This window comes from Pan troglodytes, chromosome 18 (assembly GCF_028858775.2).
Source record: "Pan troglodytes isolate AG18354 chromosome 18, NHGRI_mPanTro3-v2.0_pri, whole genome shotgun sequence".
NCBI lineage: Eukaryota > Metazoa > Chordata > Mammalia > Primates > Hominidae > Pan > Pan troglodytes.
In genome coordinates this window covers 75864394-75885710 of record NC_072416.2, presented here as the reverse complement: position 1 = coordinate 75885710, position 21317 = coordinate 75864394, and the positions used below count along the sequence as shown (strand labels likewise).

General features: G+C 43.2%; 1 protein-coding gene across 5 annotated transcripts; it reads right to left on the bottom strand.

Moving 5' to 3' along the window:
- Positions 1 to 281: 281 nt before the first annotated feature.
- On the bottom strand, positions 282 to 20047 carry NUDT7 (nudix hydrolase 7). 5 transcript variants are annotated; one of them, XM_063797852.1, is made up of 5 exons: positions 19903 to 20034; positions 16941 to 17094; positions 6509 to 6667; positions 5750 to 5843; positions 875 to 955 (listed from the first exon to the last, which is right to left on the bottom strand). In XM_063797852.1, exons 1-4 carry the CDS (start codon positions 19935 to 19937, stop codon positions 5766 to 5768), a joined length of 426 nt encoding a protein of 141 aa, XP_063653922.1. In that variant the 5' UTR covers positions 19938 to 20034; the 3' UTR covers positions 875 to 955; positions 5750 to 5765. The 5 variants fall into 5 exon arrangements, with proteins under 5 accessions (XP_511119.3, XP_063653923.1, XP_003315280.1 ...); XM_511119.8 differs by lacking the exon at positions 5750 to 5843 and having other exon boundaries at positions 282 to 955; positions 19903 to 20047; XM_063797853.1 differs by lacking the exons at positions 5750 to 5843; positions 6509 to 6667 and adding an exon at positions 6988 to 7101 and having other exon boundaries at positions 282 to 955; positions 19903 to 20035.
- Between the last annotated feature and the right edge of the window lie 1270 nt (positions 20048 to 21317).

Below are 21317 nucleotides of genomic sequence, written 5' to 3'. Positions count from 1 at the left end.
TTAGCCAGGTGTAGTGGCAGGCGCCTGTAGTCCCAGTTACTTGGGAGGCTGAGGCAGGAGAATCGCTTGAACCCAGGAGGTGGAGGTTGCAGTGAGCTGAGCCAAGATTGTGCCACTGCACTCCAGCCTGGGTGACAGAGCAAGAGTCTCTCTCCAAAAAAAAAAAATAATTATATATATATATTATAAATATATGTGTGTGTGTGTATATATGTGTGTGTATATTATATATGTGTATATATATTGCCTTCTGCAAATAAGGTAAATGCCACATGGTTATATATTCAAAAAATCTTTATTAAGGGCCTACTATGTGCCAGATATTCTTTCTTATATGTGTAAGAAAAATATTATTAACATATTGTGGGTGAAAATATGCAGCACTATGAACATAGTTTTCATTTTTGAATGGCTTTTACTTTTTCAGACAATAGAAGGCAACTGGAAAAGAGGCAAGGATTTTAACTACATACTGCAGAAAAAATATTCACACCTGTCAAATTCCAACAGCTGGCATTGTTGTTGTTCTATGAATAAGCACACACAGAATCCTCGTGAATAGTTCTCTGTCTCTTGCTCTAGTAAATCATAACCTGCTTGTAGCTTTTTTATGAACCTTCAGGAATAACTCTTCAGAGGATGCTAATACATCATTAAGATTAAATTGAACCTCAAAGGTGGGTTTTTTTTCCAAAATGATAAAGGCCACCAACACTGCAAGGTTTGCCGTCATTCCCTTGATCTGGTAAGTGACACCATCTTCAGGGTTTGTGTACTCAAAGATATGATTAATAAAACGGTGACCAAGACGTGTGACGTAATGCTGGTCATGGACCTGTGGATGCAGGAAATAGGCCAGAGGCACCAGGAATACATCCTTAACTTCAGCAGGATTCGGCTGGGCCTGGAAGTTGTGGTCTATTAAACCTACAAATGGAGTTATCAATGTATCTGTCTAAAAGCAGAAAACAAAATAGACAAATTAAGAAGTGAAGTGATACTGCTTCAAATCCTAAAATCATGCCACTTCTAGGTGAGCTAAGAAAATACACCGAACCTGGGAGAAGGGGAAGAAAGCTTACTCTGGAAACAAATTTATGTTCCCCCTAAAATGGGAGTCATCCTGCTCTACCTGAGGTGACATCTGTGAGATGACTCTGAAAATGATTTCTTGTATGAACATAAAGTAGTACAATCTTTTGGAATGGCAATTTGGCAGTATCATAAAAATGTGTTAGCTTTGACCTGGGAATTGCATTTGTGTATCTGTATGATAAATTCCTACCAGTAAGAAAAGACACAAGTATAAACCTGAAGAATTAGTTTCAACAACAGCCCCAAATTCTAAAGTTATCACTCTTCAATTTATAGGCATTTAGGTTATATAAATTAGGGTTATATCCATAAAAGAGGATACTATGTAGCCTTTAAAAAGAATGGGATAGACATCTTTCCTTCTCAGTAAAGAAAAAAATGTGCTATACTTATGAACAGAAAAGTAAAGTGATATAATACTAGTTATGACATATTCCCATTTATGGAAAAATTTCATAGTACATACACATATATATATAATTATGTGTCTTATATATAACTATATGTGAACTACTTTATATAACACACATGTATATATTACATGGGAGAGGGATTTCTATTTACAACCACAACTGCTTGCAAATGAACATGAGTGGCCGGGTGCGGTGGCTCACGCCTGTAATCCCAGCACTTTGGGAGGTTGAGGTGGGTGGACCACCTGAGGTCAGGAGTTTGAGACCAGCCTAGCCAACATGATGAAATCCCGTCTCTACTAAAAATACACAAATTAGCCGGGTGTGGTGGTGCGTGCCTGTAATCCCAGCTACTCAGGAGGCTGAGGCAGGAGAATTGCTTGAACTTGGGAGGCGGAGATAGATTGCAGTGAGCCGAGATCATGCCACTGCACTCCAGCCTGGGTGACAGAGAGAGGCCCAGTCTCAAAAATAAAAATAAATATATAAAAGTAAAAAAGCAAATGAACATGAGTGCTGTCAAATGAAAGACTGTTTTGTTATACTGGAAACCCTGAGAGGGAGGCCTAGGGCTGAGTGAGGATGTGGGAACTGGTAAGAGCTGCCTGCCTTTGTATTAGAAAGTGAGAAGAACTGGAATTCCTGGAGCATCCCAAGAGGAAGTGGGTGGAAAAAGCCAGAGAGGTAGACACATGGTGAGGCTGGGACCTATCCGGCCTGCAGAATGTTCTGAGGGACAGCCAAAGACAGGAAACCAAATTTAGGAACAGAGACAACTTGGACCATTAACCAAAATAATAGTGAAAGTCAACATTTGGACCAGGAGGAGACAAGAGGAACATAGACTTTGTATGTCCTTGGGGCAGGAAATTTGGGGTCATTAAGTTACCCGAGGGCAGAGGCAACATTCTACCAGCACGTAACACCACGCCTGGCATTGGGGAAATGCTTAGTCTCTGAATATGGAGTTTTCCAGGTGGACTCTGAGATAAGGACTCAGATGCAAGTGATTTTTTAAGAAAGTGCTCCCAGGGGAAACAGGTAAGGGGAAGAGGGGAGCAATACTCATAAGGGAAGAAGGCTGGCAAGGGCACCATGGGGTGTTCTGGAGGGTAAATTAATATGCAGTTTGTCCCACATGGAGACAAGGGAGCTGGGATTTCATGCTCCCCAGCCCCAGTCAGTCACTGGTTAAGGACTACCTTGCCAGAGGTGAATTCACAGGCACTCCCAGCTCTCTGTGCAGGACACATGGCAAGGTGGCTCCAGTATCAAGCGTACCAGTATTCAGAAGAAAGATGCCAAGTGTTGTCAGAGGCGTTTGAACCAGAGCAACTCCATCTTGAATAGGGGCTGGGTAAGATAAGGCTTGGAGCTACTGGGCTGCATTCCCAGGAGGTTAGGGCATGCTTAGTCACCAGATGAGACTGAGATACAAGTCATAAAGACCTTGCAGTAAAGAAGGCCATCAAAACCCACCAAAACCAAGATGGCAATGAAAGCAACCTCTGGTCATCCTCACTGCTCATTATACGATAATTAGAAAGCATTAGAATGTTAAAAGATACTCCCACCAGTGCCATGACAGATTACAAATGCCACGGCAATGTCAGGAAGTTACCCTACATGGTCTAAAAATGGGAGGAACCCTCACCTCTGGGAATTGCCCATCCCTTTCCTGGAAAACTCATGAATAACCCGCCCCTTGTTTAGCATATGATCAAGAAATAACCATAAAAATGGCCAACCAGCAGCACATGCTGTTGCTCTGTTATGGAATAGCCATTCTTTTTTTTCTTTACTTTTCTAATAAACTTGCTTTCACTTTATGGACTCACCCTGTGAGATCCTAGAACCCTCTCTTAGGGTCTGGATCAGGCCCCCTATCTGGTAACAGTGAGTTATCAGAAACCCTGGGGTTGTAAGAGGAATATGAAGGGGCCTGGACAGAGCCCCAACAATGTATGCTCAGTAAATATTCGTGGTTGCTGCTACCATTGGTGACCACAACTTACGGGCACCTAGTCTAGTTCCCAACACCCTCTGATTCCTTACAACAATCTGATCGCGAAGAAGCCTTAACAACTACAATTAGAGACGTGAAGAAACTTGCCCAAGGGCATATTCTGCTGATACTTGGCAGAAACTGGATTCGACCACAGATGTGTTGCTCATACTCCTGGGTATATTTCAGAGACCTTTGCAAAAAGTAGTACATAAATGTCTGACAAAAGGGAAAATTGGGGTGGGGGTTGTGGTGTCACAGCCTGCCTGGAAGGTTTATGTAGCGGGTACATACATAGGTGCATACATACATAGGTAGCTACTCTGGAGGCTGAGGCAGGAGAATTGCTTGAACTTGGGAGGTGGAGGTTGCAGTGAGCCGAGATCACTGGGACTCGAGATCACTTGAGAAAAGCCAATAGCACCCTCCCCCTCCCAGCTGTGATCTCCAGACATTACCAAATTCCCCAGGGTTGAAAAATCACTCCAGGTTAAGAGCCACGTAGATTAGATTATGCTTATAATTTTCAATAAATGGCATTTTTGTGATACATTTTAAAAATTAGCAGGGGCCAAAAAACAAAGCAATCCTCCCTTGCGCTTCCAAACAAAGCAGACCTTTTTTTAAAGCCTTTGTTTAATCTTTCAATCACGCCATTTTAGAAATCTCCTGTTCCAGGAGTATCTGGCCCCCAGGAATCTCCTGGAGACACTTTCCTGTTAATGCTGCTGAATTCTATCCACCCACATGCAGAACTCAGTAGCACCTGGGGACCTTGGGAACAGAGTTAGTCTCATTTTGGAAACTTTTAATCAGTATAGCTAAATTAGTTAATTGATTTCTAAAGTAAATCCTCCAAATGCTGGTGGATTTGCGGAAATCAACTGTAAAGAGTTCCCATTAGAAAACCAAATGGAAAAGTAATTGACACATTTCGTGTGTAATCCCATGTCTCCATCTCGCTTTCATACACACACACTTAGAAAACATTTATTGAGTGGCCACTAGCTTCTTGCAAACAAAACCACCCTTGGGTGCTGACCTTTCTATTTTTAAAAAGGACCCAATTAAGACAGACATTGTCTCAGCATCACTGATCTTCAAAACACTGCCCCACCAAGACTTCAGTCAAGTGGAACATAAAGGATCATCTAACCCACTGGTTTTCTAAGTGTTAGGCAACAGTGGGACTGTTGTTTTGAAATAAAAACTTACCCGAAAGCCCAATATATAAAACATTAAGGCTGGGTGTGGTGGCTCACGTCTATAGTCCCAGCACTTTGGGAGGCCAAGGCAGGCGGATCACGAGGTCAGGGGATCGAGACCATCCTGACTAACACGGTGAAACGCCGTCTCTACTAAAAATACAAAAAATTAGCCGGGCGCGGTGATGGGCGCCTGTAGTCCCAGCTACTGGGGAGGCTGAGGCAGGAGAATGGTGTGAACCCGGGAGGCGGAGCTTGCAGTGAGCCGAGTTTGCACCAGTGCACTCCAGCCCGGGTGACAGAGCGAGACTCGTCTCAAAAACAACAACAACAACAAAAGAAAAACCATGAAAAGTTTATACCTACCTCTGATACTGTGTGATGAGAGCACTTCACCTCTGTGGTGTTCCCAAATTATGACCCCAGCTTAACGATGAGAAAAATATCAGACAAACCAAAATTGGGGAACATTCTACAAAATACCTGACCACTACATCTCAAAACTGTCAGGGTCATGAGAAGAAGAAAGTCTGAGAAACTATCACAGACCAGAGGACTAAGGAGACATGACCACAAAATACAATATGGTATCTTAGATGAGATCCAGGACAGAAAGGACATTAGTAGAAAAACTAGTAAAAAGCAAACAGAGCATGGAGTTCAGTTAACAGTAACATGCTGACACTGGTTTCTTTGTTGTGACAAATGTACACAGTGATGTAAGATGTCAACCACAGGGGAAACTAGGTCTATGGTCTAGTTTCCTATGGTTTCCATATGGTCATATGGAAACTAGGTCTACATAAGAACTCTCTGTACTACCTTCACGACTTTTCCATCAGTCTACAGCTATTCTGAAATTAAAATTAAAGGTTTTATTAAAACATTTATATGGTAAAATCATGCTGTTATCCAAGATCATACTTCTTAATACAATATTTACCCCTTCTAAAGTCAGTTAGTAAAACAATGAGGTTGTTGTGGTGAACCGATAGAAAGTAAGATCAGAAGCTGAGCACAGTGGTTCACACCTGTAATCCCAGCACTTTAGGAGGCTGAGGTGGGAGAATCACTTGAGGCCAGGAGCTCGAGACCAGCCTCATCAACATAGCGAGACCCCCATCTCTATAAAAAATAAAACAAAAAAGAAAATAAGGTGTGGTTATATCAGCTCCAAAATTCATTTTTAAAAATATTTTAAATATGTTTTGATGTATATTATACTATCAAGGAAATCCTGATCCAACACAAATGCAGTTATGAATAGTAATAGTTTTTAAATAGCTTGCCTAGTGATTTCATGGTTCTATTCAATTAATGTATTACAGAGAGGCTTTATTCTATAGTATGTAGAAAAACGAATATCCTTATGGCAGAAGTAATGCATTGGTGGTCTCCAAGGGGCTAAAATTTGGTATCTAGCACATTGGAGTGTCTGTTATTTTTTCAACTGAACTCTCAAAACCAATGTATACTGGAGAAAAATAAATGTGAACTGAATGTTAATAATTCTGAAGCATCTCTCTAGGGTTCTATGGCATCCAGTTTGAAATCCACTGATGGGAGTTCAACCCTTTTATTTCTGGATGGGGAAAGAGGGGTCCGGAGAGGCAAAAGGGGTTGCCCACAGCCACTTGACTCATGAGGGGCAATGTCTGTAGGAGAACCTGTTCTCTTGACTTTATGTACAGTACTCTTTGGGGTTATGTTTGGAAAATGTGGAATCCTGAGAACAGTAGATCCACCTTGGGGTGGGGACGGTGCTCATGAGTGTCTGAGGAAACCCTTACATCAATAAGACATGGCACCAGGCAGCAGACAACTTCCACTTGATGAGGACGGAGACCCACTTCCTCCTGGGCTTCCCGGAGAGCTGTGGCTGCATCATCCATGTCTGTAGGGTCACGCTTACCTCCAGGGAAGCAAACTTCTCCAGGGGCCCTTCTTAGCTGGATATAGAAAGAACAGCGCTACAATGTGGGATTCTAATTTTGGAACTATTTACGCATTCAACAAATACTTACTGAACTTCTATTTTGTACCAGAGACCATTCTTACCCAGGTGGTGGTATCAAGACCCCTATTGCCCAAAAATGTGTTTTCTTGAATCCTTTTTAAGAAATGAACCTTGAAAATTTTTCTCACTGCTAACTTTCATTCTATTTGTCCCCAAAAGATACCACACACTGTATTAATCTGTTCTTGCACTGCTATAAATAAATAACTGAGACTGGGTAGTTTATAAAGAATAGAGGTTTAGTTGGCTCACAGTCTCGCAGGCCGTACAGGGAGCATGATGCTGGCATCTGCTTGGCTTCTGGGGAGACCTCAGGAAACTTACAATCATGGTGGAAGGCAAAGGAGGAGCAAGCACTTCACATAGCTGGAGCGGGAGACAGAGAGAGGGAGGGGAGGTGCTACACACTTTTAAACAACCTTAGCTCGTGAGAACTCACTCACTATTGTGATGACAGTACCAAGGGGGAAATCCGCCCGCATGATCAAATCACCTCCCACCAGGCCCCAGGTCCAATATTGGGGATTACAAGTGAACATGAGATTTGGGTGGGGACAGGATCCAAATCATATCACACACACACAGATTGACACTGCTAGGGGGAAAAAGCTGAAAGAATAATATAAGGGGCAATATTATCAACAGATAATTTTGTTGAGTCCTTTACTGGCTGCTTATTATGTTCTGGGCATGTTGTTTCATAAAGATTTTTCCCACTGGGTCCTCAGAACAGTCCTATAACCTACTATTTTTTGAACGAGGTGAAATTCACATAAAAGTAACCATTTTAAAGTGAAAAAAAGCAGAGACATTTAACACATTTACTGTGTTGTACAATCATCCCTACTATCTCATTCCAGAATATTTTCATCATCCCAGAAGGAAACCCCATACGACAGTTGATTCTCATTCCCCTCTCACTCTGTCCCTGCTTTCTGTCTCTGTGGATTTACCTAGTCTCGACTTTTGTGTCTGGCATTTTTCCCTTCACATATGTTTTTGAGGTTCTTCATGTTCTACGTGTATTGGTACTTCCTTTTTTATGGCTGAATAGTATTCTATTGTGTGTATAGATCACAGTTTGTTTATCCACTCATGCATTGATGGGCAGGTAAGCTACTCTTTTCTTTTCTTTTTTGACATGGAGTCCCGCTCTGTGTCCCAGGCTGGAGTGCAGTGTGCGAACTCGGCTCACTGCAAGCCTTGCCTCCTGGGTTCACTCCATTCTCCTGCCTCAGCTTCCTGAGTAGCTGGGACTACAGGTGCCCACCACCATGCCCGGCTAATTTTTTGTATTTTTAGTAGAGACGGGGTTTCACCGTGTTAGCCAGACTGGTCTCGATCTCCTGACCTCGTGATCTGCCCTCCTCGGCCTCCCAAAGTGCTGGCATTACAGGCGTGAGCCACCGCACCCAGCCATAAGCTACTCTTATACTATTATTATTTCCACTTTCAGACAAGGGAACTTAGGCTCACAGAGGTTAAATAACCTGACCAAATTCACTCAGTGAGCTGGAATGTAAACCAGTGTTTAATTTACGAGCCTGTGTTTTTAATCAGTACAACATACATTTATCAAAAGTTTAGTAAGACACAAAAAATATAGGCCCTGGAGCTATTAGCATTGTGTTGGCATCTATGTTTATCTTTGCGTGTGTTGGTAAAGGAAAAGAGGTCTCCTCTTTCCCCGCATTGCCCCCTTCCTTGATTCCATTCCTTCCTGCCTTTAGGAGAACTGACAGTGTCTCTATTTATAGCATCCTAAAATTACCCCCTTTCTTATCTCTGTCTTTAAAATTATTTCTCTCATATCTTGGGCAGAAGTGGAGAGGCACAAACCCTCCACTGTTCTCTCTTCTGCAGGGCCAAATATCTCAGCAGAGTGACCTCAATTTCTTTTATGCCCACTCGTGCCTAGTACCCACTATCCTTTCTCTCCTGAATTGTCAAGGAGCCCTCAGGCTCAGCAAGAGTCCTGGGTCTGCCTCTTTCCAACTGTGTGCAATGGGGTAATGACAGTGTGCTCCTCACAGAGCTGTGAAGATTGTTCCATGAGGATGGAGCGGATGCACGGGAATGGTGCCTGGCCACATTAAATATTTAATAATGAGAACTTGTAAGGTCAGTCCTGGACATTGAGAAGCTCAATCAAGAGATCATGTTGCCATTTTTAGCACCTAGGCCATATATCTATGTAAGGATAAACTAGATGCCTGCAATGGCCTGAATGTTTATTCTCCCACGAATCCATATGTTGAAATCCTCACCCCTAAGGTGATGGTATTAGGAGGTGGGATCTTTGGGAGGTGATTAGGTCATGGGGGCAGAGCCCTCATCAATGAGATGAATGCCCTTATAAAAGAGGCCAGAGACAGACCCTTTGCCCCTTTCCCTGTAAGGACACTGAAAGGATGACTATCTATGAACTGAAACAGGGCCCTCACCAGACACCAAATCTTCTGGCTGCTTGATCTTGGACTTCCCAGCCTCCAGAACTGTGAGAATTAATATCTGTTGTTTATAAGCCACCCAGTCTAAGGTGTTTTGTTATAGCAGCTTGAGAGGACTAAGACAATGCCATGATAAACTTTTTGACATTTTATAGTCTTCAGCCTCATTTGGGCAAGCCTTAAAAAATTTTTTTTAAGTCCTTCTGTGCTGATAAATCAGGAACACTGCAGAAATTGCTGCCATAGCTAAATCCTTAGACATCTTCACATCAATTACAGTTGTGAGAACAGGTGAAAAGAAGGCTGATGGACATATTTCTACTGTCTTGAACACTCACCACCGACTGCAAATATGTCTCACCAAATGCATAAGAAATACACCTAATGTTACAGCAACTCTGAAAAAGTGCTTTATTGTTAGAACGTTCAACTCCACGGCAGCCAGGGACAGACGCGCCTCCAAGCAGTCATCAGGCTTGACAGAAACACAGACCTGATATGATGCTTGTTTTAAATGTACAGTCACGTGTTACTCAACAACAGGGACACGTTCTGAAAAATGCATTACGCGATTTCATCATCGTGTAAACAACACAGGGTGCACTTGCACAAACCTGGATAATATAGACTACTACAAACCTAGGCTATATGGTGTAGCTACTGCTTCTGGGCTACAACCTGTATACCATTTTACTGTCCTGGATATTGCAGGCAATAGTAACATAATGGTAAGTATTTTTGCATCTAAACACGGAAAAGGTACAGTAAAAATATGGTATAAAATATCAAAAATGGTTCACCAGTATGGGGCATTTACCATAAATGGAGCTTGCAGGACTGAAAGCTGCTCTGTGTGAGTCAGTGAATGAGTGGGTGGTGAGTGGATGTGAAGGCCTAGGACATTAAACACTGCTCTAGACTTCATAAACACTAGACACTTAGGCTATAGTATGTTTATAAAAATATTTTTCTTTTTCTTTCTTTTTTTTTTTTTGAGACGTGTTCTCATCTGTTGACCAGGCTGGAGTGCAGTGATGGGATCTCAGCTCCCTGCAGCCTCTGCCTCCTGAGTTCAAGTGATTCTCCTGCCTCAGCCTCCCAAGTAGCTGGAATTACAGGCACCCGCCAGCATGCCTGGCTAATTTTTGTATTTTTAGTAGAGATGAGGTTTTGCCATGTTGGCCAGGCTGGTCTCGAACTCCTGACCTCAGATGGTTCCCTCCACCTCGGCCTCCCAAAGTGCTGGGATTACAGGTATAAGCCACCACCCCCCAGCCTTTTTCTTTTTTAAATAATAAATTAACTATAGCTTACTATTACTTCTTACTTTCTAAACCTTTTAATTTTTAATTTTTTGACTCTTTTGTAATAACACTTAGCTTAAAACAAATACATTACACAGCTATACAAAATATTTTCATTATATCCTTATTCTAGAAGCTTTTTTCTATTTTTAAGGATTTTTTTTTCTTTTTAAACTTTCTTGCTAAAAACTAAGATACAACACACAGAATAATCAATATCAGTGTCTTCTACCTCTACCTCTTGTCCCACTGGAAGGTCTTCAGGGGCAACAATAACATACATGGAGCTCTCATCTCCTACAATAACAATGCGTGTGTTTTTTGGAATACCTCCTGAAGGACCTTACTAAGGCTGCTTTATAGTTATTTTTTAAAAATAAGTAGAAGAAGAACACTCTAAAATAATGATTTAAAAGAATAGTGTAGTAAATTTCATAAACCAGAAATGTCATTTTTTATCATTATCAAGTATTATATATGGTGCATAATTGTATGTGCTATACTTTTAGACCACTGGCAACACAGTAGGTTTGTTTATACCAGCATCACCACAAACATGTGAGTAATGTATCGTGCTATGACATTATGACTGCTATGATGTCAGTTGGTGATAGGAATTTTCAGCTCCATTATCATCTTATGGGGCCACCATTGTATATATGGTCCATCATTGATAGAAAAACACTTTTGCAGCACATGACTGTATTTTGAAAGGTTTCAAAAATATCTCATAGCATACCAATTTTATTCAATTTGCCTTGTACACCTATTCCAATTAATAGGTAATAGGAATTGGAAAAGATCATTTTGGATTAGTGAGAACATTGCTCTCAAGAAAATGTTATCCTTGGTCTGGGCAATGATTTTTAAAATATGACCCCAAAAGCACAGGCAATGAAAGCAAAAATAAAACATGGGGTTACTTCAACTAAAAAGCTTTTGCACAGCTAAGGAAACACTCAACAGAATGAAAAGACAATCTGTGGAATGGGAGAAAATATTTGCAAACCATACATCTGAAAAGGGGCTAGTATCCAAAATATATAAGGAACTCAACTCACTATCAATAATAAAAAAAAAACAATTAAAAAATGGACAAAGGAACTAAATAGACATTTCTGAAAAGGTATATGAAAAAAATGCTTAACATAACTAATCACCAGGAAAATTCAAATTAAAACCACAGAGAGACATTACCTCACACCTTTTAGAATGGCCATTATCTAAAAAACAAAAGGTAAAGTGTTGTTGAGGATATGGAAAAGAGGGAACTATCACACACTCTTGGTGGGAATGTAAATTAGTACAATCATTGTGGAAAACAGTATGGAGGTTTCCCAAAAAATTAAAAACAGAATTGCCATATGATCCAGCAATCCCACTACTGGTTATATATCCAAAGGAAATGAAATCAGTATATCAAAGAGGTATCTGCACACCCAGGTTCACTGCAGCATTGTTCACAATGGCCAAGACATGGAATCAACCTGAGTATCCATCAACAAGTGAATGAAGAAAATGTATATACAGAGAGGAATATTATTCACTCATAAAAAAGAAGGAAATCCTGTCATTTGTGACAACATGGATGAACCTGGAGGAAATTATGTTAGGTAAAATAAGCCAGTCACAGATGCCACATGATCTCATTCATATGTGGAATATTAAAAAGTCAGTCTCAGAGAAGTAGAGAGTAGAATGGTGGTTACTAGCCGCTGAGGTGGTTTGGTGGGAGGTTGGGGAGATGTTGGTCAAAAGATAAAAAGTTTCAGCCAGTCAGGAGGAATAAATTCAAGAGATGTTTTGTATACTATGGTAACTATAGTTAACATACTGTATTCTTGAAAATTGCTGAATGGATATAAAGTGTTCTTAGTGCAAAGATGATGACTATGTGAGATAGTATGTTATGTGTGGTGATATGTTACCATATGAGGTAGTATGTGTTTTAATATGTTACTATGTGAGGTAATGTATGTGGTGATATGTTACCATATGAGGTAGTATATGTGTTAATATGTTACTATGTGAGGTAATGTGTGTGGTAATATGTTACTATGTGAGTTAGTACATTGATTAGCTAGATTTAGTCATTCTGTAGTGAATATATACTTCAAAACATCATATTGTACAGGATAAATCTACACAATTTTTTCTGTTGATTTAAATTTCATTTATTTATTTATTTATTTATTGAGATAGAGTCTCGCTCTGTCGCCCAGGCTGGAGTGCAGTGGGATAATCTCGGTTCACTGCAACCTCTGCCTTCTAGGTTCAAGCGATTCTCCTGCCTCAGCCTCCCGAGTAGCTGGAACTACAGGCGTGCACCACCACACCCAGCTAATTTTGCATTTTTAGTAGAGACGGGGTTTCACCATGTTGGCCAGGCTGGTCTCAAACTCCTGACCTCAGGTGATCCCCACACCTTGGCCTCTCAAAATGCTGGGATTACAGGTGTGAGCCATGCCTGGCCTAAATTTTTTTTTAAAGAAAATATGCTATTTTGAAGAAAATATGTATGATGACATGTTACTATATGATGTATATGGTGATATGTTACTATGTGAGGTAATATGTATAGTAATATGTTACTATGTGAGGTATTGTGTGTGGTGATATGTTACTATGTGAAGTAGTATGTTACTATGATGTGAGGTAGTACATTAATTAGCTAGATTTAGTCATTCCACAGTGAATATATACTTCAAAACATCATATTGTACAGGATAAATCTCTACAAGTTAAATCTATTTAAATCTAAAAAGATAAATCTATTTAATTTTGTTTTTAAAAAAGAAAATATTACGCTGTTTTGAAGAAAATAGGCACATTTCTAAAACTGACTAATCAAAAACTATTAGCACTGCAAAGGGCTCTAAGCACAAAAGCTGTCAGTTATTTTTTTGATAAATAGTATACATTTTTTATTCAGTAAAACCTTCTGAAATGCTACTCAGAGGCCAAGTAAAGCTGCAGCCTAATTTCCTAAGACGTCAATCTTTGCTTTGTTCCTGAATTTTCTCTTGCCTACTTCCAGTCCCAGAGAATGGGGTGCAGGGAGGAGGGTGGAGGAGGGTAAAAGAGGAGACAGAGGAGGGATGCGAAGTCAAGGGTGTGGAGGAGAAGAGCAGGACCGATAATGCAGAGCAGCTAATTCCTGAAAACTATAAAGTGGGTGGCTTTGAAGGCCTGAAGGGCTGTGCCCAGGTGTGCAATGGAGAAAGGGGTTTGCCAGCTCTTTGCTGGGCACCAGGGATCTAGGGTTCTGAGAGGAGTCCCTTATCCAAGGTGGACCCGGACAAGGAGATAACGAAAACATAGGTAGCATCCAACAGCATGCAGCACTATGGCATGCCAGCAGCCATGCTGGGCGTTTTACAGATCTCTTTCAGGCTCAGAACAACCCTGCACATGAGGCGCTGTTTTCAGGCCCATTTTAGGGATGAGAAAACTGAGGCAATTAAGAGATTTAAGAACTTTGCAGGCTGGGCGTGGTGGCACACGCTTGTCATCCTAGCACTTTGGGAGGCCAAGATGAGCAGATCACCTGAGATCAGGAGTTCAAGATCAGCCTGGCCAACCAACATGGTGAAACTCCCTCTCTACTAAAAATACAAAAATTAGCCAGGTGTGGTGGTGTGCACCTGTAATCCCAGCTAATTGGGAGGCTGAGGTGGGAGAATTGCTTGAACCCAAGAGGTGGAGGTTGCAGTGAGCTGAGATCACGCCACTGCACTCCAGCCTGGGTGACAGAGTGAGAATCCTTCTCAAAAAAAAAGAAAAAGAAACTTGTTCGAGGTTCCAGAGCTAGTGGGAGATTGCACATTTGAGAAGGGTTAACCCACTTCTTGCCCTGCTTTCCCCATGCACTGGGGGGAAATCTCCTACCAGCTCCCTGCTTGTGTGAGGGGCAGAGCTCCAGTAGAACTCTAGAGGGAATTTCTCACCCCTACAGCCACATAGTGTTTACAATCAGATTGAATTAAATTTAAATAGTTTTTAAAAAGTGACCTTAATAATCAACAGGCAAAAGCGGCTCTGGGTGAAACAAAAGAAACTAGAGACCCCCTTGGTTGAATTTGTGGTATTGTCTAGATTTCCTATATTATTGTTTGTTAGACAATTCTCTTTTTTTTAATTAATTAATTAATTAATTTTTATTTATTTATTCATTATTGAGATAGATTCTTGCTCTGTTGCCCAGGCTGGAGCGCAGTGGCACGATCTCGGCTCAGTGCAACCTCCACCTCCCAGGTTCAAGTGATTCTCCCTGCCTCAGCCTCCCCAGTAGCTGGGATTACAGGCACCCACTACCACGCCTGGCTAATTTTTTGTATTTTTAGTAGAGACATGGTTTTGCCATGTTGGCCAGACTGGTCTCGAACTCCTGACCTCAGGTGATCCGCCCACCTCAGCCTCCCAAAGTGCTGGGATTACAGGCGTGAGCCACCGCACACGGCCATATCTGATAATTTTTAAAAATCTATGTAAGTGCTTCTCCTGTGTTTATTGGCAGAGGTGGGAACAGACACTGGTCCCCTGGTTTCCATTTAAGTATTTCCCCTTGGAACCTGGATTTCTATCATGTCCTGAGTTCACGGCATTTCTGCCTGGCTCAGACTGAACACAATCCACACAAGTCTACTTCCACGTCCACAAAACTCCAGCTGATTCCTTGGCATTTTTTTTTTAAACAAAATACTTTTCATTATTCTGCTTAAAAAGCCTGTTAATATGGCTTATTTTCTTTTTGTACTTGGATAACCTTAAAATGACTGCTTCACCAGCTTTTCCTTGGAAGTTCCCCACAGCAAGGGAAAGTGACTGCGCTCACGGGTGCGGGGGTGATAGAGTTTCGATATTTGTCCTTGCCCAAATCTCATGTTGAACTGGAGTCCCCAGTGTTGGAGGTGGGGCCTGGTGGGAGGTGACTGGATCACAGGGGCAGATTTCTCACACATGGTTTAGCACCATCATCTTGGCACTGTCCCCATGATAGTGAGTGAGTTCTCATGAGATCCGGGGCCATTTAAAAGTGTGTGGTATTTCCCTGCTCTCTCTCTTGCTCCTGCTCCCCGTCTGCCTTCTGCCATGATGGTAAACTCCCTGAGGCCTTTCCAGAAACTGAGCAGATGCCTGTGTCATGCTTCCTGTACAGCCTGCAGAACCATGAGTCAATGAAACCTCTTTTCTTTATAAATTACCCAGTCTCAGATATTTCTTTTTCTTTCTTTATTTTTTTGAGACGGAGTCTCGCTGTTGCTCAGGCTGGAGTGCAGTGGCACAATCTCGGCTCACTGCAACCTCCGCCTCCTGGTTTCAAGTGTTTCTCCTGCCTCAGCCTCCTGAGTAGCTGGGATTACAGGTGTGTGCCACCATGCCTGGCTAATTCTTTTGTATTTTTAGTAGAGATGGGGTTTCACCATGTTGGTCAGGCTTGTCTCGAACTGCTGACCTCGTGATCCTCCCACCTTGGCCTCTCAAAGTGCTGGGATTACAGGCGTGAGCCACCACACCCGGCCTCAGGTATTTCGTTATAGCAGTGCAAGAATGGACCAATACAAGGGGTGAGCCAGAAACTCCATTCCCAGCCCATATTTCTTTAAAGTGACATCATTTATCTTAAAACTTCAGGTCATGTCTGACAGGTCACTTGACACTAACGATGACAGCTAAAACTTACTGAATTCTTCCTTGCCAAGTACCTGGGTTATATAGGTGCTTTACATTTGTTACCCTGTGAAATGTTCATAGCAGCTGTATGAAGCAGTTACTAATATTTTGTACTCATTTTACAAGTGAAAAGACTGAAGTACAGAGAGGGCAAGTAACGAGGCCAAAGTCACAGCTGGCAAGGAGAGAGCCTGGATTCAACATGGACAGCTAGCTTTAGAGCCTAGGCCGTTAACTTCTATGCTCTAGTATTTTCACATTATACTGGGGGTGGGATAGTCTAAAACAGTGGCCCTTGGTGGGGGGCAATTTGGCACCCTCAATCCTGCCAGGATAGTAGGCAATTCTGAAGACATTTGTGGTGTGTGTGCTACTGGCATACTGGACAAAGGGACAAAGGTGTGTGTGAGCTTGTGTTTGTGTGTGCTACTGGCATCTGGTGGGTAGAGGCCAAGGATGATGGTAAACACACCACATTATACAGGACAGCCTCCACAACAAAGAATTATTCAGCCCCAAATGCCAACAGCACCAAGGTTAGGTAACCCTAGTGTGAAAGCGTTTTAAACTGCTTGCTAGCTAAATACCTTCATTTTCTTGTTAAACCTTCTCCAAGAAACACCATGTTATCCTGTGGCTTGTGGTTGTATGCCTCTGACATCACAATTTTGAAAGCCCTTTTGAGAATTTTGGCATCAAAGTGTGTGCAAGTGACAAAATCTCGTGAGGTCTTCTGATGTCCTGAGGTTTAAGGGCAGGAAATTTTTTGTCCACCTACCTTCTCTGACCGGACGGTGAACAACAAATGGAGTTTTCCTTCTTTAGCCACCAATGGCAAAAGGACGGAGTATTTGTTATATGGCAAGTGAGAATATTTGCCTCCAATATCATACTTTCTTAAGCGGGCCTTAGCATCATCTAGCAAACTGTTTCTAAAATAAAAACAAACCAGACAGACATTTTAGCAAGCAGAGTTATGGTAGAAAGCTTATAGTCCTGCCTCTGTTTCTGCTTTGTTGTGTATTTAGGAGTTTGCCATTTCTGGCTCTCTGTGTATTTTTCAATAACACGACAGAAATGATTCTAAATTGCATGGTTGTTCGCAAGATGAAAATGACAAAAAAACCTTCTAAGCACACAGTTTAGTACACAGGTTCTCTTTGAAACATAAAGTATGGTAAAATGTTTTTTCAATAATGCAACAGTTGAATTTTGAAACCCATAATTATATTCAGAGAAGACAGGTTTGATGAAAAAGTCATTGTTAAGGTTAGAAGGTTAGAAGACTACCTTCTGTTAAGCTGGCCCTTATGTTCTCAAACTCTTATGTCTTCAACTGCTTATAATAGTGGTTCCCAAGCTTTAGCAGCAACAGAATCACCTGGAGGGCTGGCTGTCACATAGACTGCTAGGTTCAGTCCCAGACTGTGACTCAGTAACTCTGGTGTAGGGCCTGAGAATTAGCATTTGTATCAAACTCCCTCATGACAGCGTTACTGACGCTGTGGACAGGGGAACACATTTTGAGAACAATTTCCCAATAATATGCAAGCATTTGGATTTAAAACCACAAATGGTGCCCTTCCTATGTGGACTTGTTTTGGTCCTTTTGACAGGTGTGTTCTGCTGCTAGTTTGTATAGTGGGTTGAACAGTATCCCCTCACCCCTGAAATTCATGTCTACCCCAAACTTCAGAGTGTGATGTTATTCAGAAATAGGATCTTTTTAGATGTAGTTAAAGTGAGCTCTAAATCCAATGACTTGTCCTGATAAGAAGCAGAAACGAGCCGAGTGCAGTGGCTCACGCCTGTAATCCCAACACTGGGAGGTTGAGGCGGGAGAATTGCTTGGGCCCAGGAGTTTGAAACCAGCCTGGTCAACATAGCAAGACCCTGTCTCTACAAAAGTAAAAAAAAATAAAGCATAAATTAGCTTAGGCATGGGGCATGCAACTGTATTCCCAGCTACTTGGAAGGCGGAAGTGGGAGGATCACTTGAGCCCCAGAGTTCAAGGCTGCAGTGAGCCATGATTGCACCACTGCACTCCGGCCTGGGTGACAGAGTGAGACCCGACTCAAAAATAAAAGAAAATAAAAGAAGAAGAAAAAACATGGAGAGATGCACACAGGGAAGAAGACCATGTGAAGATGGCGGCAGAGGTTGAAGTGATGCTGCTGTGAGCCAAGGAATGCCAGAAACCACCAGAAACTGGAAGAGGCAAGGAAAGGTCACCCCCAGAGCCTTCTAAGGGAGTGTGGCCCTGCCGATACCTTGATTTTGGACTTCCAGGCTTCACAGCCATGAGAGACCATTTCTATTGTTTTAAAACACCCAGTGTGTGGTACTCTGTTATGGCAGCCCTAGAAAAGGAACAGTTGATTTTACTTTTTCTGTGGGAAGGCAGCTTTGCATAGTGGGCAGAATCAGCTATTTAAGATACCCAGAATTGGCTTCAAATGTATATAGGAGGCCTGGTACAGTGGCTCATGCCTGTAATCCCGGCACTTTGGGAGACTGAGGAAGGTGAATCACTTGAAGTCAGGAGTTCGAGACCAGCCTGGCCAACATGGTAAAACCCCGCCTCTACTAAACATACAAAAATTAGCCGGGCATCGTGGCACATGCCTGTAATCCCAGCTACTCAGAAGGTTGAGGCAGGAGAATCGCTTGAACCCAGGAGGCAGAGGCTGCAGTGAGCCGAGATTGCCTACTGCACTGTAGCCAGGGCGGCAGAGTGAGACTCTGTCTCAAAAAAAAAAAAAAAAGTGTATACAAATGACTTCTCTGAGTTTCATCTTCATTTGTGTCAGGCTTGAGGATATTTAAGAAGATTAAATGATGCAGTTCATATACTGTGGCTGGCACACAGCTGGTGCTCAGGGAATGGTAACCACTGTCATAAATCTCCCCATCATTAGATAAGCAGTTGTTTGCAGGAGGTACTTGCTATTTTTTGCCTCTTTCTAGATGGCAGGGTGCTCACCAGATGTGGTTGGGTAACGGCAGTGTATTTCAAAGACCAAATGGCCTGAAAAAAATCAGTGAATGCTGGCACAGGGATTGCACAGTGCATCTGACGCACGCAGGCCCGCCTCCAGAAAAGGAAACTGTGGGCTGGTGGCTTTTAACCACCCGGAAACCACAGAACTGACCAGACAAACCAGCCAAAGTAAAAGGCTGCAAAAACGTTATCTGTCCACTTTAGGGGCTGGCCGCTGGAATAATCACCAAGGTATCAACAGCAGTAGCAGCCACCCCGTTCTGAGCATGGTCTCACTTTTGACGTTTCTCATTTTATCCTCACAACAGCCCGGCAAGTGATCACAGGGTCACCTCCAGGCTCAGAGAGTTTAAGAAACTGACAGACCCAAGGTCACAACTGAAAGTAGCCACCGGGGGACTTGAATCCGGGGCTGCCTGGCGCGGGTCTGTGCCACCGTCGGGGGTCCTGGGGTCCAACTCTGGAGACGCGGATTGCAGAACAGCCAAGCCGGCTGGGAAGGGGAGCAGCGTGTATGTAAACCATAGTGGCTTAAGCCGGCTCTGTTCCTGGCCAGAGCAGTGCAAAGGTTCGGGGACCCTGCGGGTTGCTGGAGGCGAGTGCTCCCCCATCCGGCGCTCGCAGGTGGACTGGCGGGAGCTGCAAAATCAGTCCCGGCCAAAAGGCCCCGGTGGCCTCCGCTACGATCAAGGCCGGGCCTGACCAAGCTCGGGGTGCCAGGGCCCGGAAAGCCTTTACCTGACTGGCTCCTGGGGAAGACCAAGTCGTGACATTGCCCTGGGGAATGTTTGTTTCCGGGCGGACTCCTCGGAGCTGCTCGGTCGGTCGCGCTTGCGCAGAGCAGCTCTGGGCTTGGGAGCGGCCTAAAGCCAGAGAGAGGGGCGGGGCTTAGAGCACGAGGCGGGGTGGTGTCTGGGGCGGAGACAGGGGGCGGGGCGGTGCGAGATCTGGGATCGGAGGCCGGGATCGGGGCGGGGCGGGGCGGGGCTGGGCTTATAGCCAGAGGCGGGACTTGAGGTGGGGAGAGGCGCGGGGCGGGGCTTAGGGCCGGGTGTTCCTGGTTGCTCAAAGCAGTTTCTGCCGGGCTCCTTGGGCTTCTATGGAAGCAAGAGTTATAGGAGGAGTTGTGGAATTTAGAGCTGGAAGAGTTAAAAAAAAAAAAAAAAATACAGTGTTGGTGAGGTGATAATATTTTACACTTGCATCCGCTGTTGCTGGAAGGTTAAGGTGATTCATTCAACTTTTTTGAACTGCTGTCAGTACCTGTTTACCGACCACCTGTATGCACTGGGTGCAGATCCCACAGCTAGCGAAAAGACACGTGGAGCTCACAGTCAAATGGTAGAAACATAAATTAATCACACAGGGCTGGATGCAGTGGCATATGCTTGTAATCCCAACACTTTGGGAGGCCAAGAGGGGAGGATCACTTGAATCCAGGAGTTCGAGCCCAGCCTGGGCAACATGGCGAAACCCCATCTCTACAAAATAAAAATAAAAAATTAGCCAGGCGTGGTGGCACACACCTGTGGTCCCAGCTACTCAAGAGGCTGAGGTGGGAGGATCGCTTGAGCCCAGGAGGTCGAAGCTGCAGTGAGCCGTGATAGCACCACTGCACTCCAGCCTGACAGAGGTAGACCGTCTCAAAAATAAGAAGAAGAAGATAAGAAGTTTTTAATGCAAAAAAAAAAAAAAAAAAAAAAAATCACACTGATAAAGCAGTGGCCTTTGGTCCTTCTAGAGCGTGTGAAGGAGGAATGTGACCCAATTAGGAGACAGAAGAGGCTTGGTAGAGGAAATAGAAGTGCAGCTCATCTTGAAAGCAGTAGTTCTCAAAGTGTGGTCCTCAGACCAGCAGAATCAGGATCACTGTGGTCCTGTTAAAAATGTGGACTCTGGGCCAGGCGCTGTGGCTCACACCTGTAATCCCAGCACTTTGGGAGGCCAAGTCGGGTGGATCACCTAAGGTCAGGAGTTTGAGACCAGCTTGGCCAACATGGTGAAACCCCATCTCTACTAAAAAAACAAAAATTAGCCAGTGGCGGGCGCCTGTTATCTCAGCTACTAGGAGGCTGAGGCAGGAGAATCGCTTGAACCTGGGAGGCGGAGTTTGCAGTGGGCCGAGATCGCGCCATTGCACTCCAGCCTGGGCA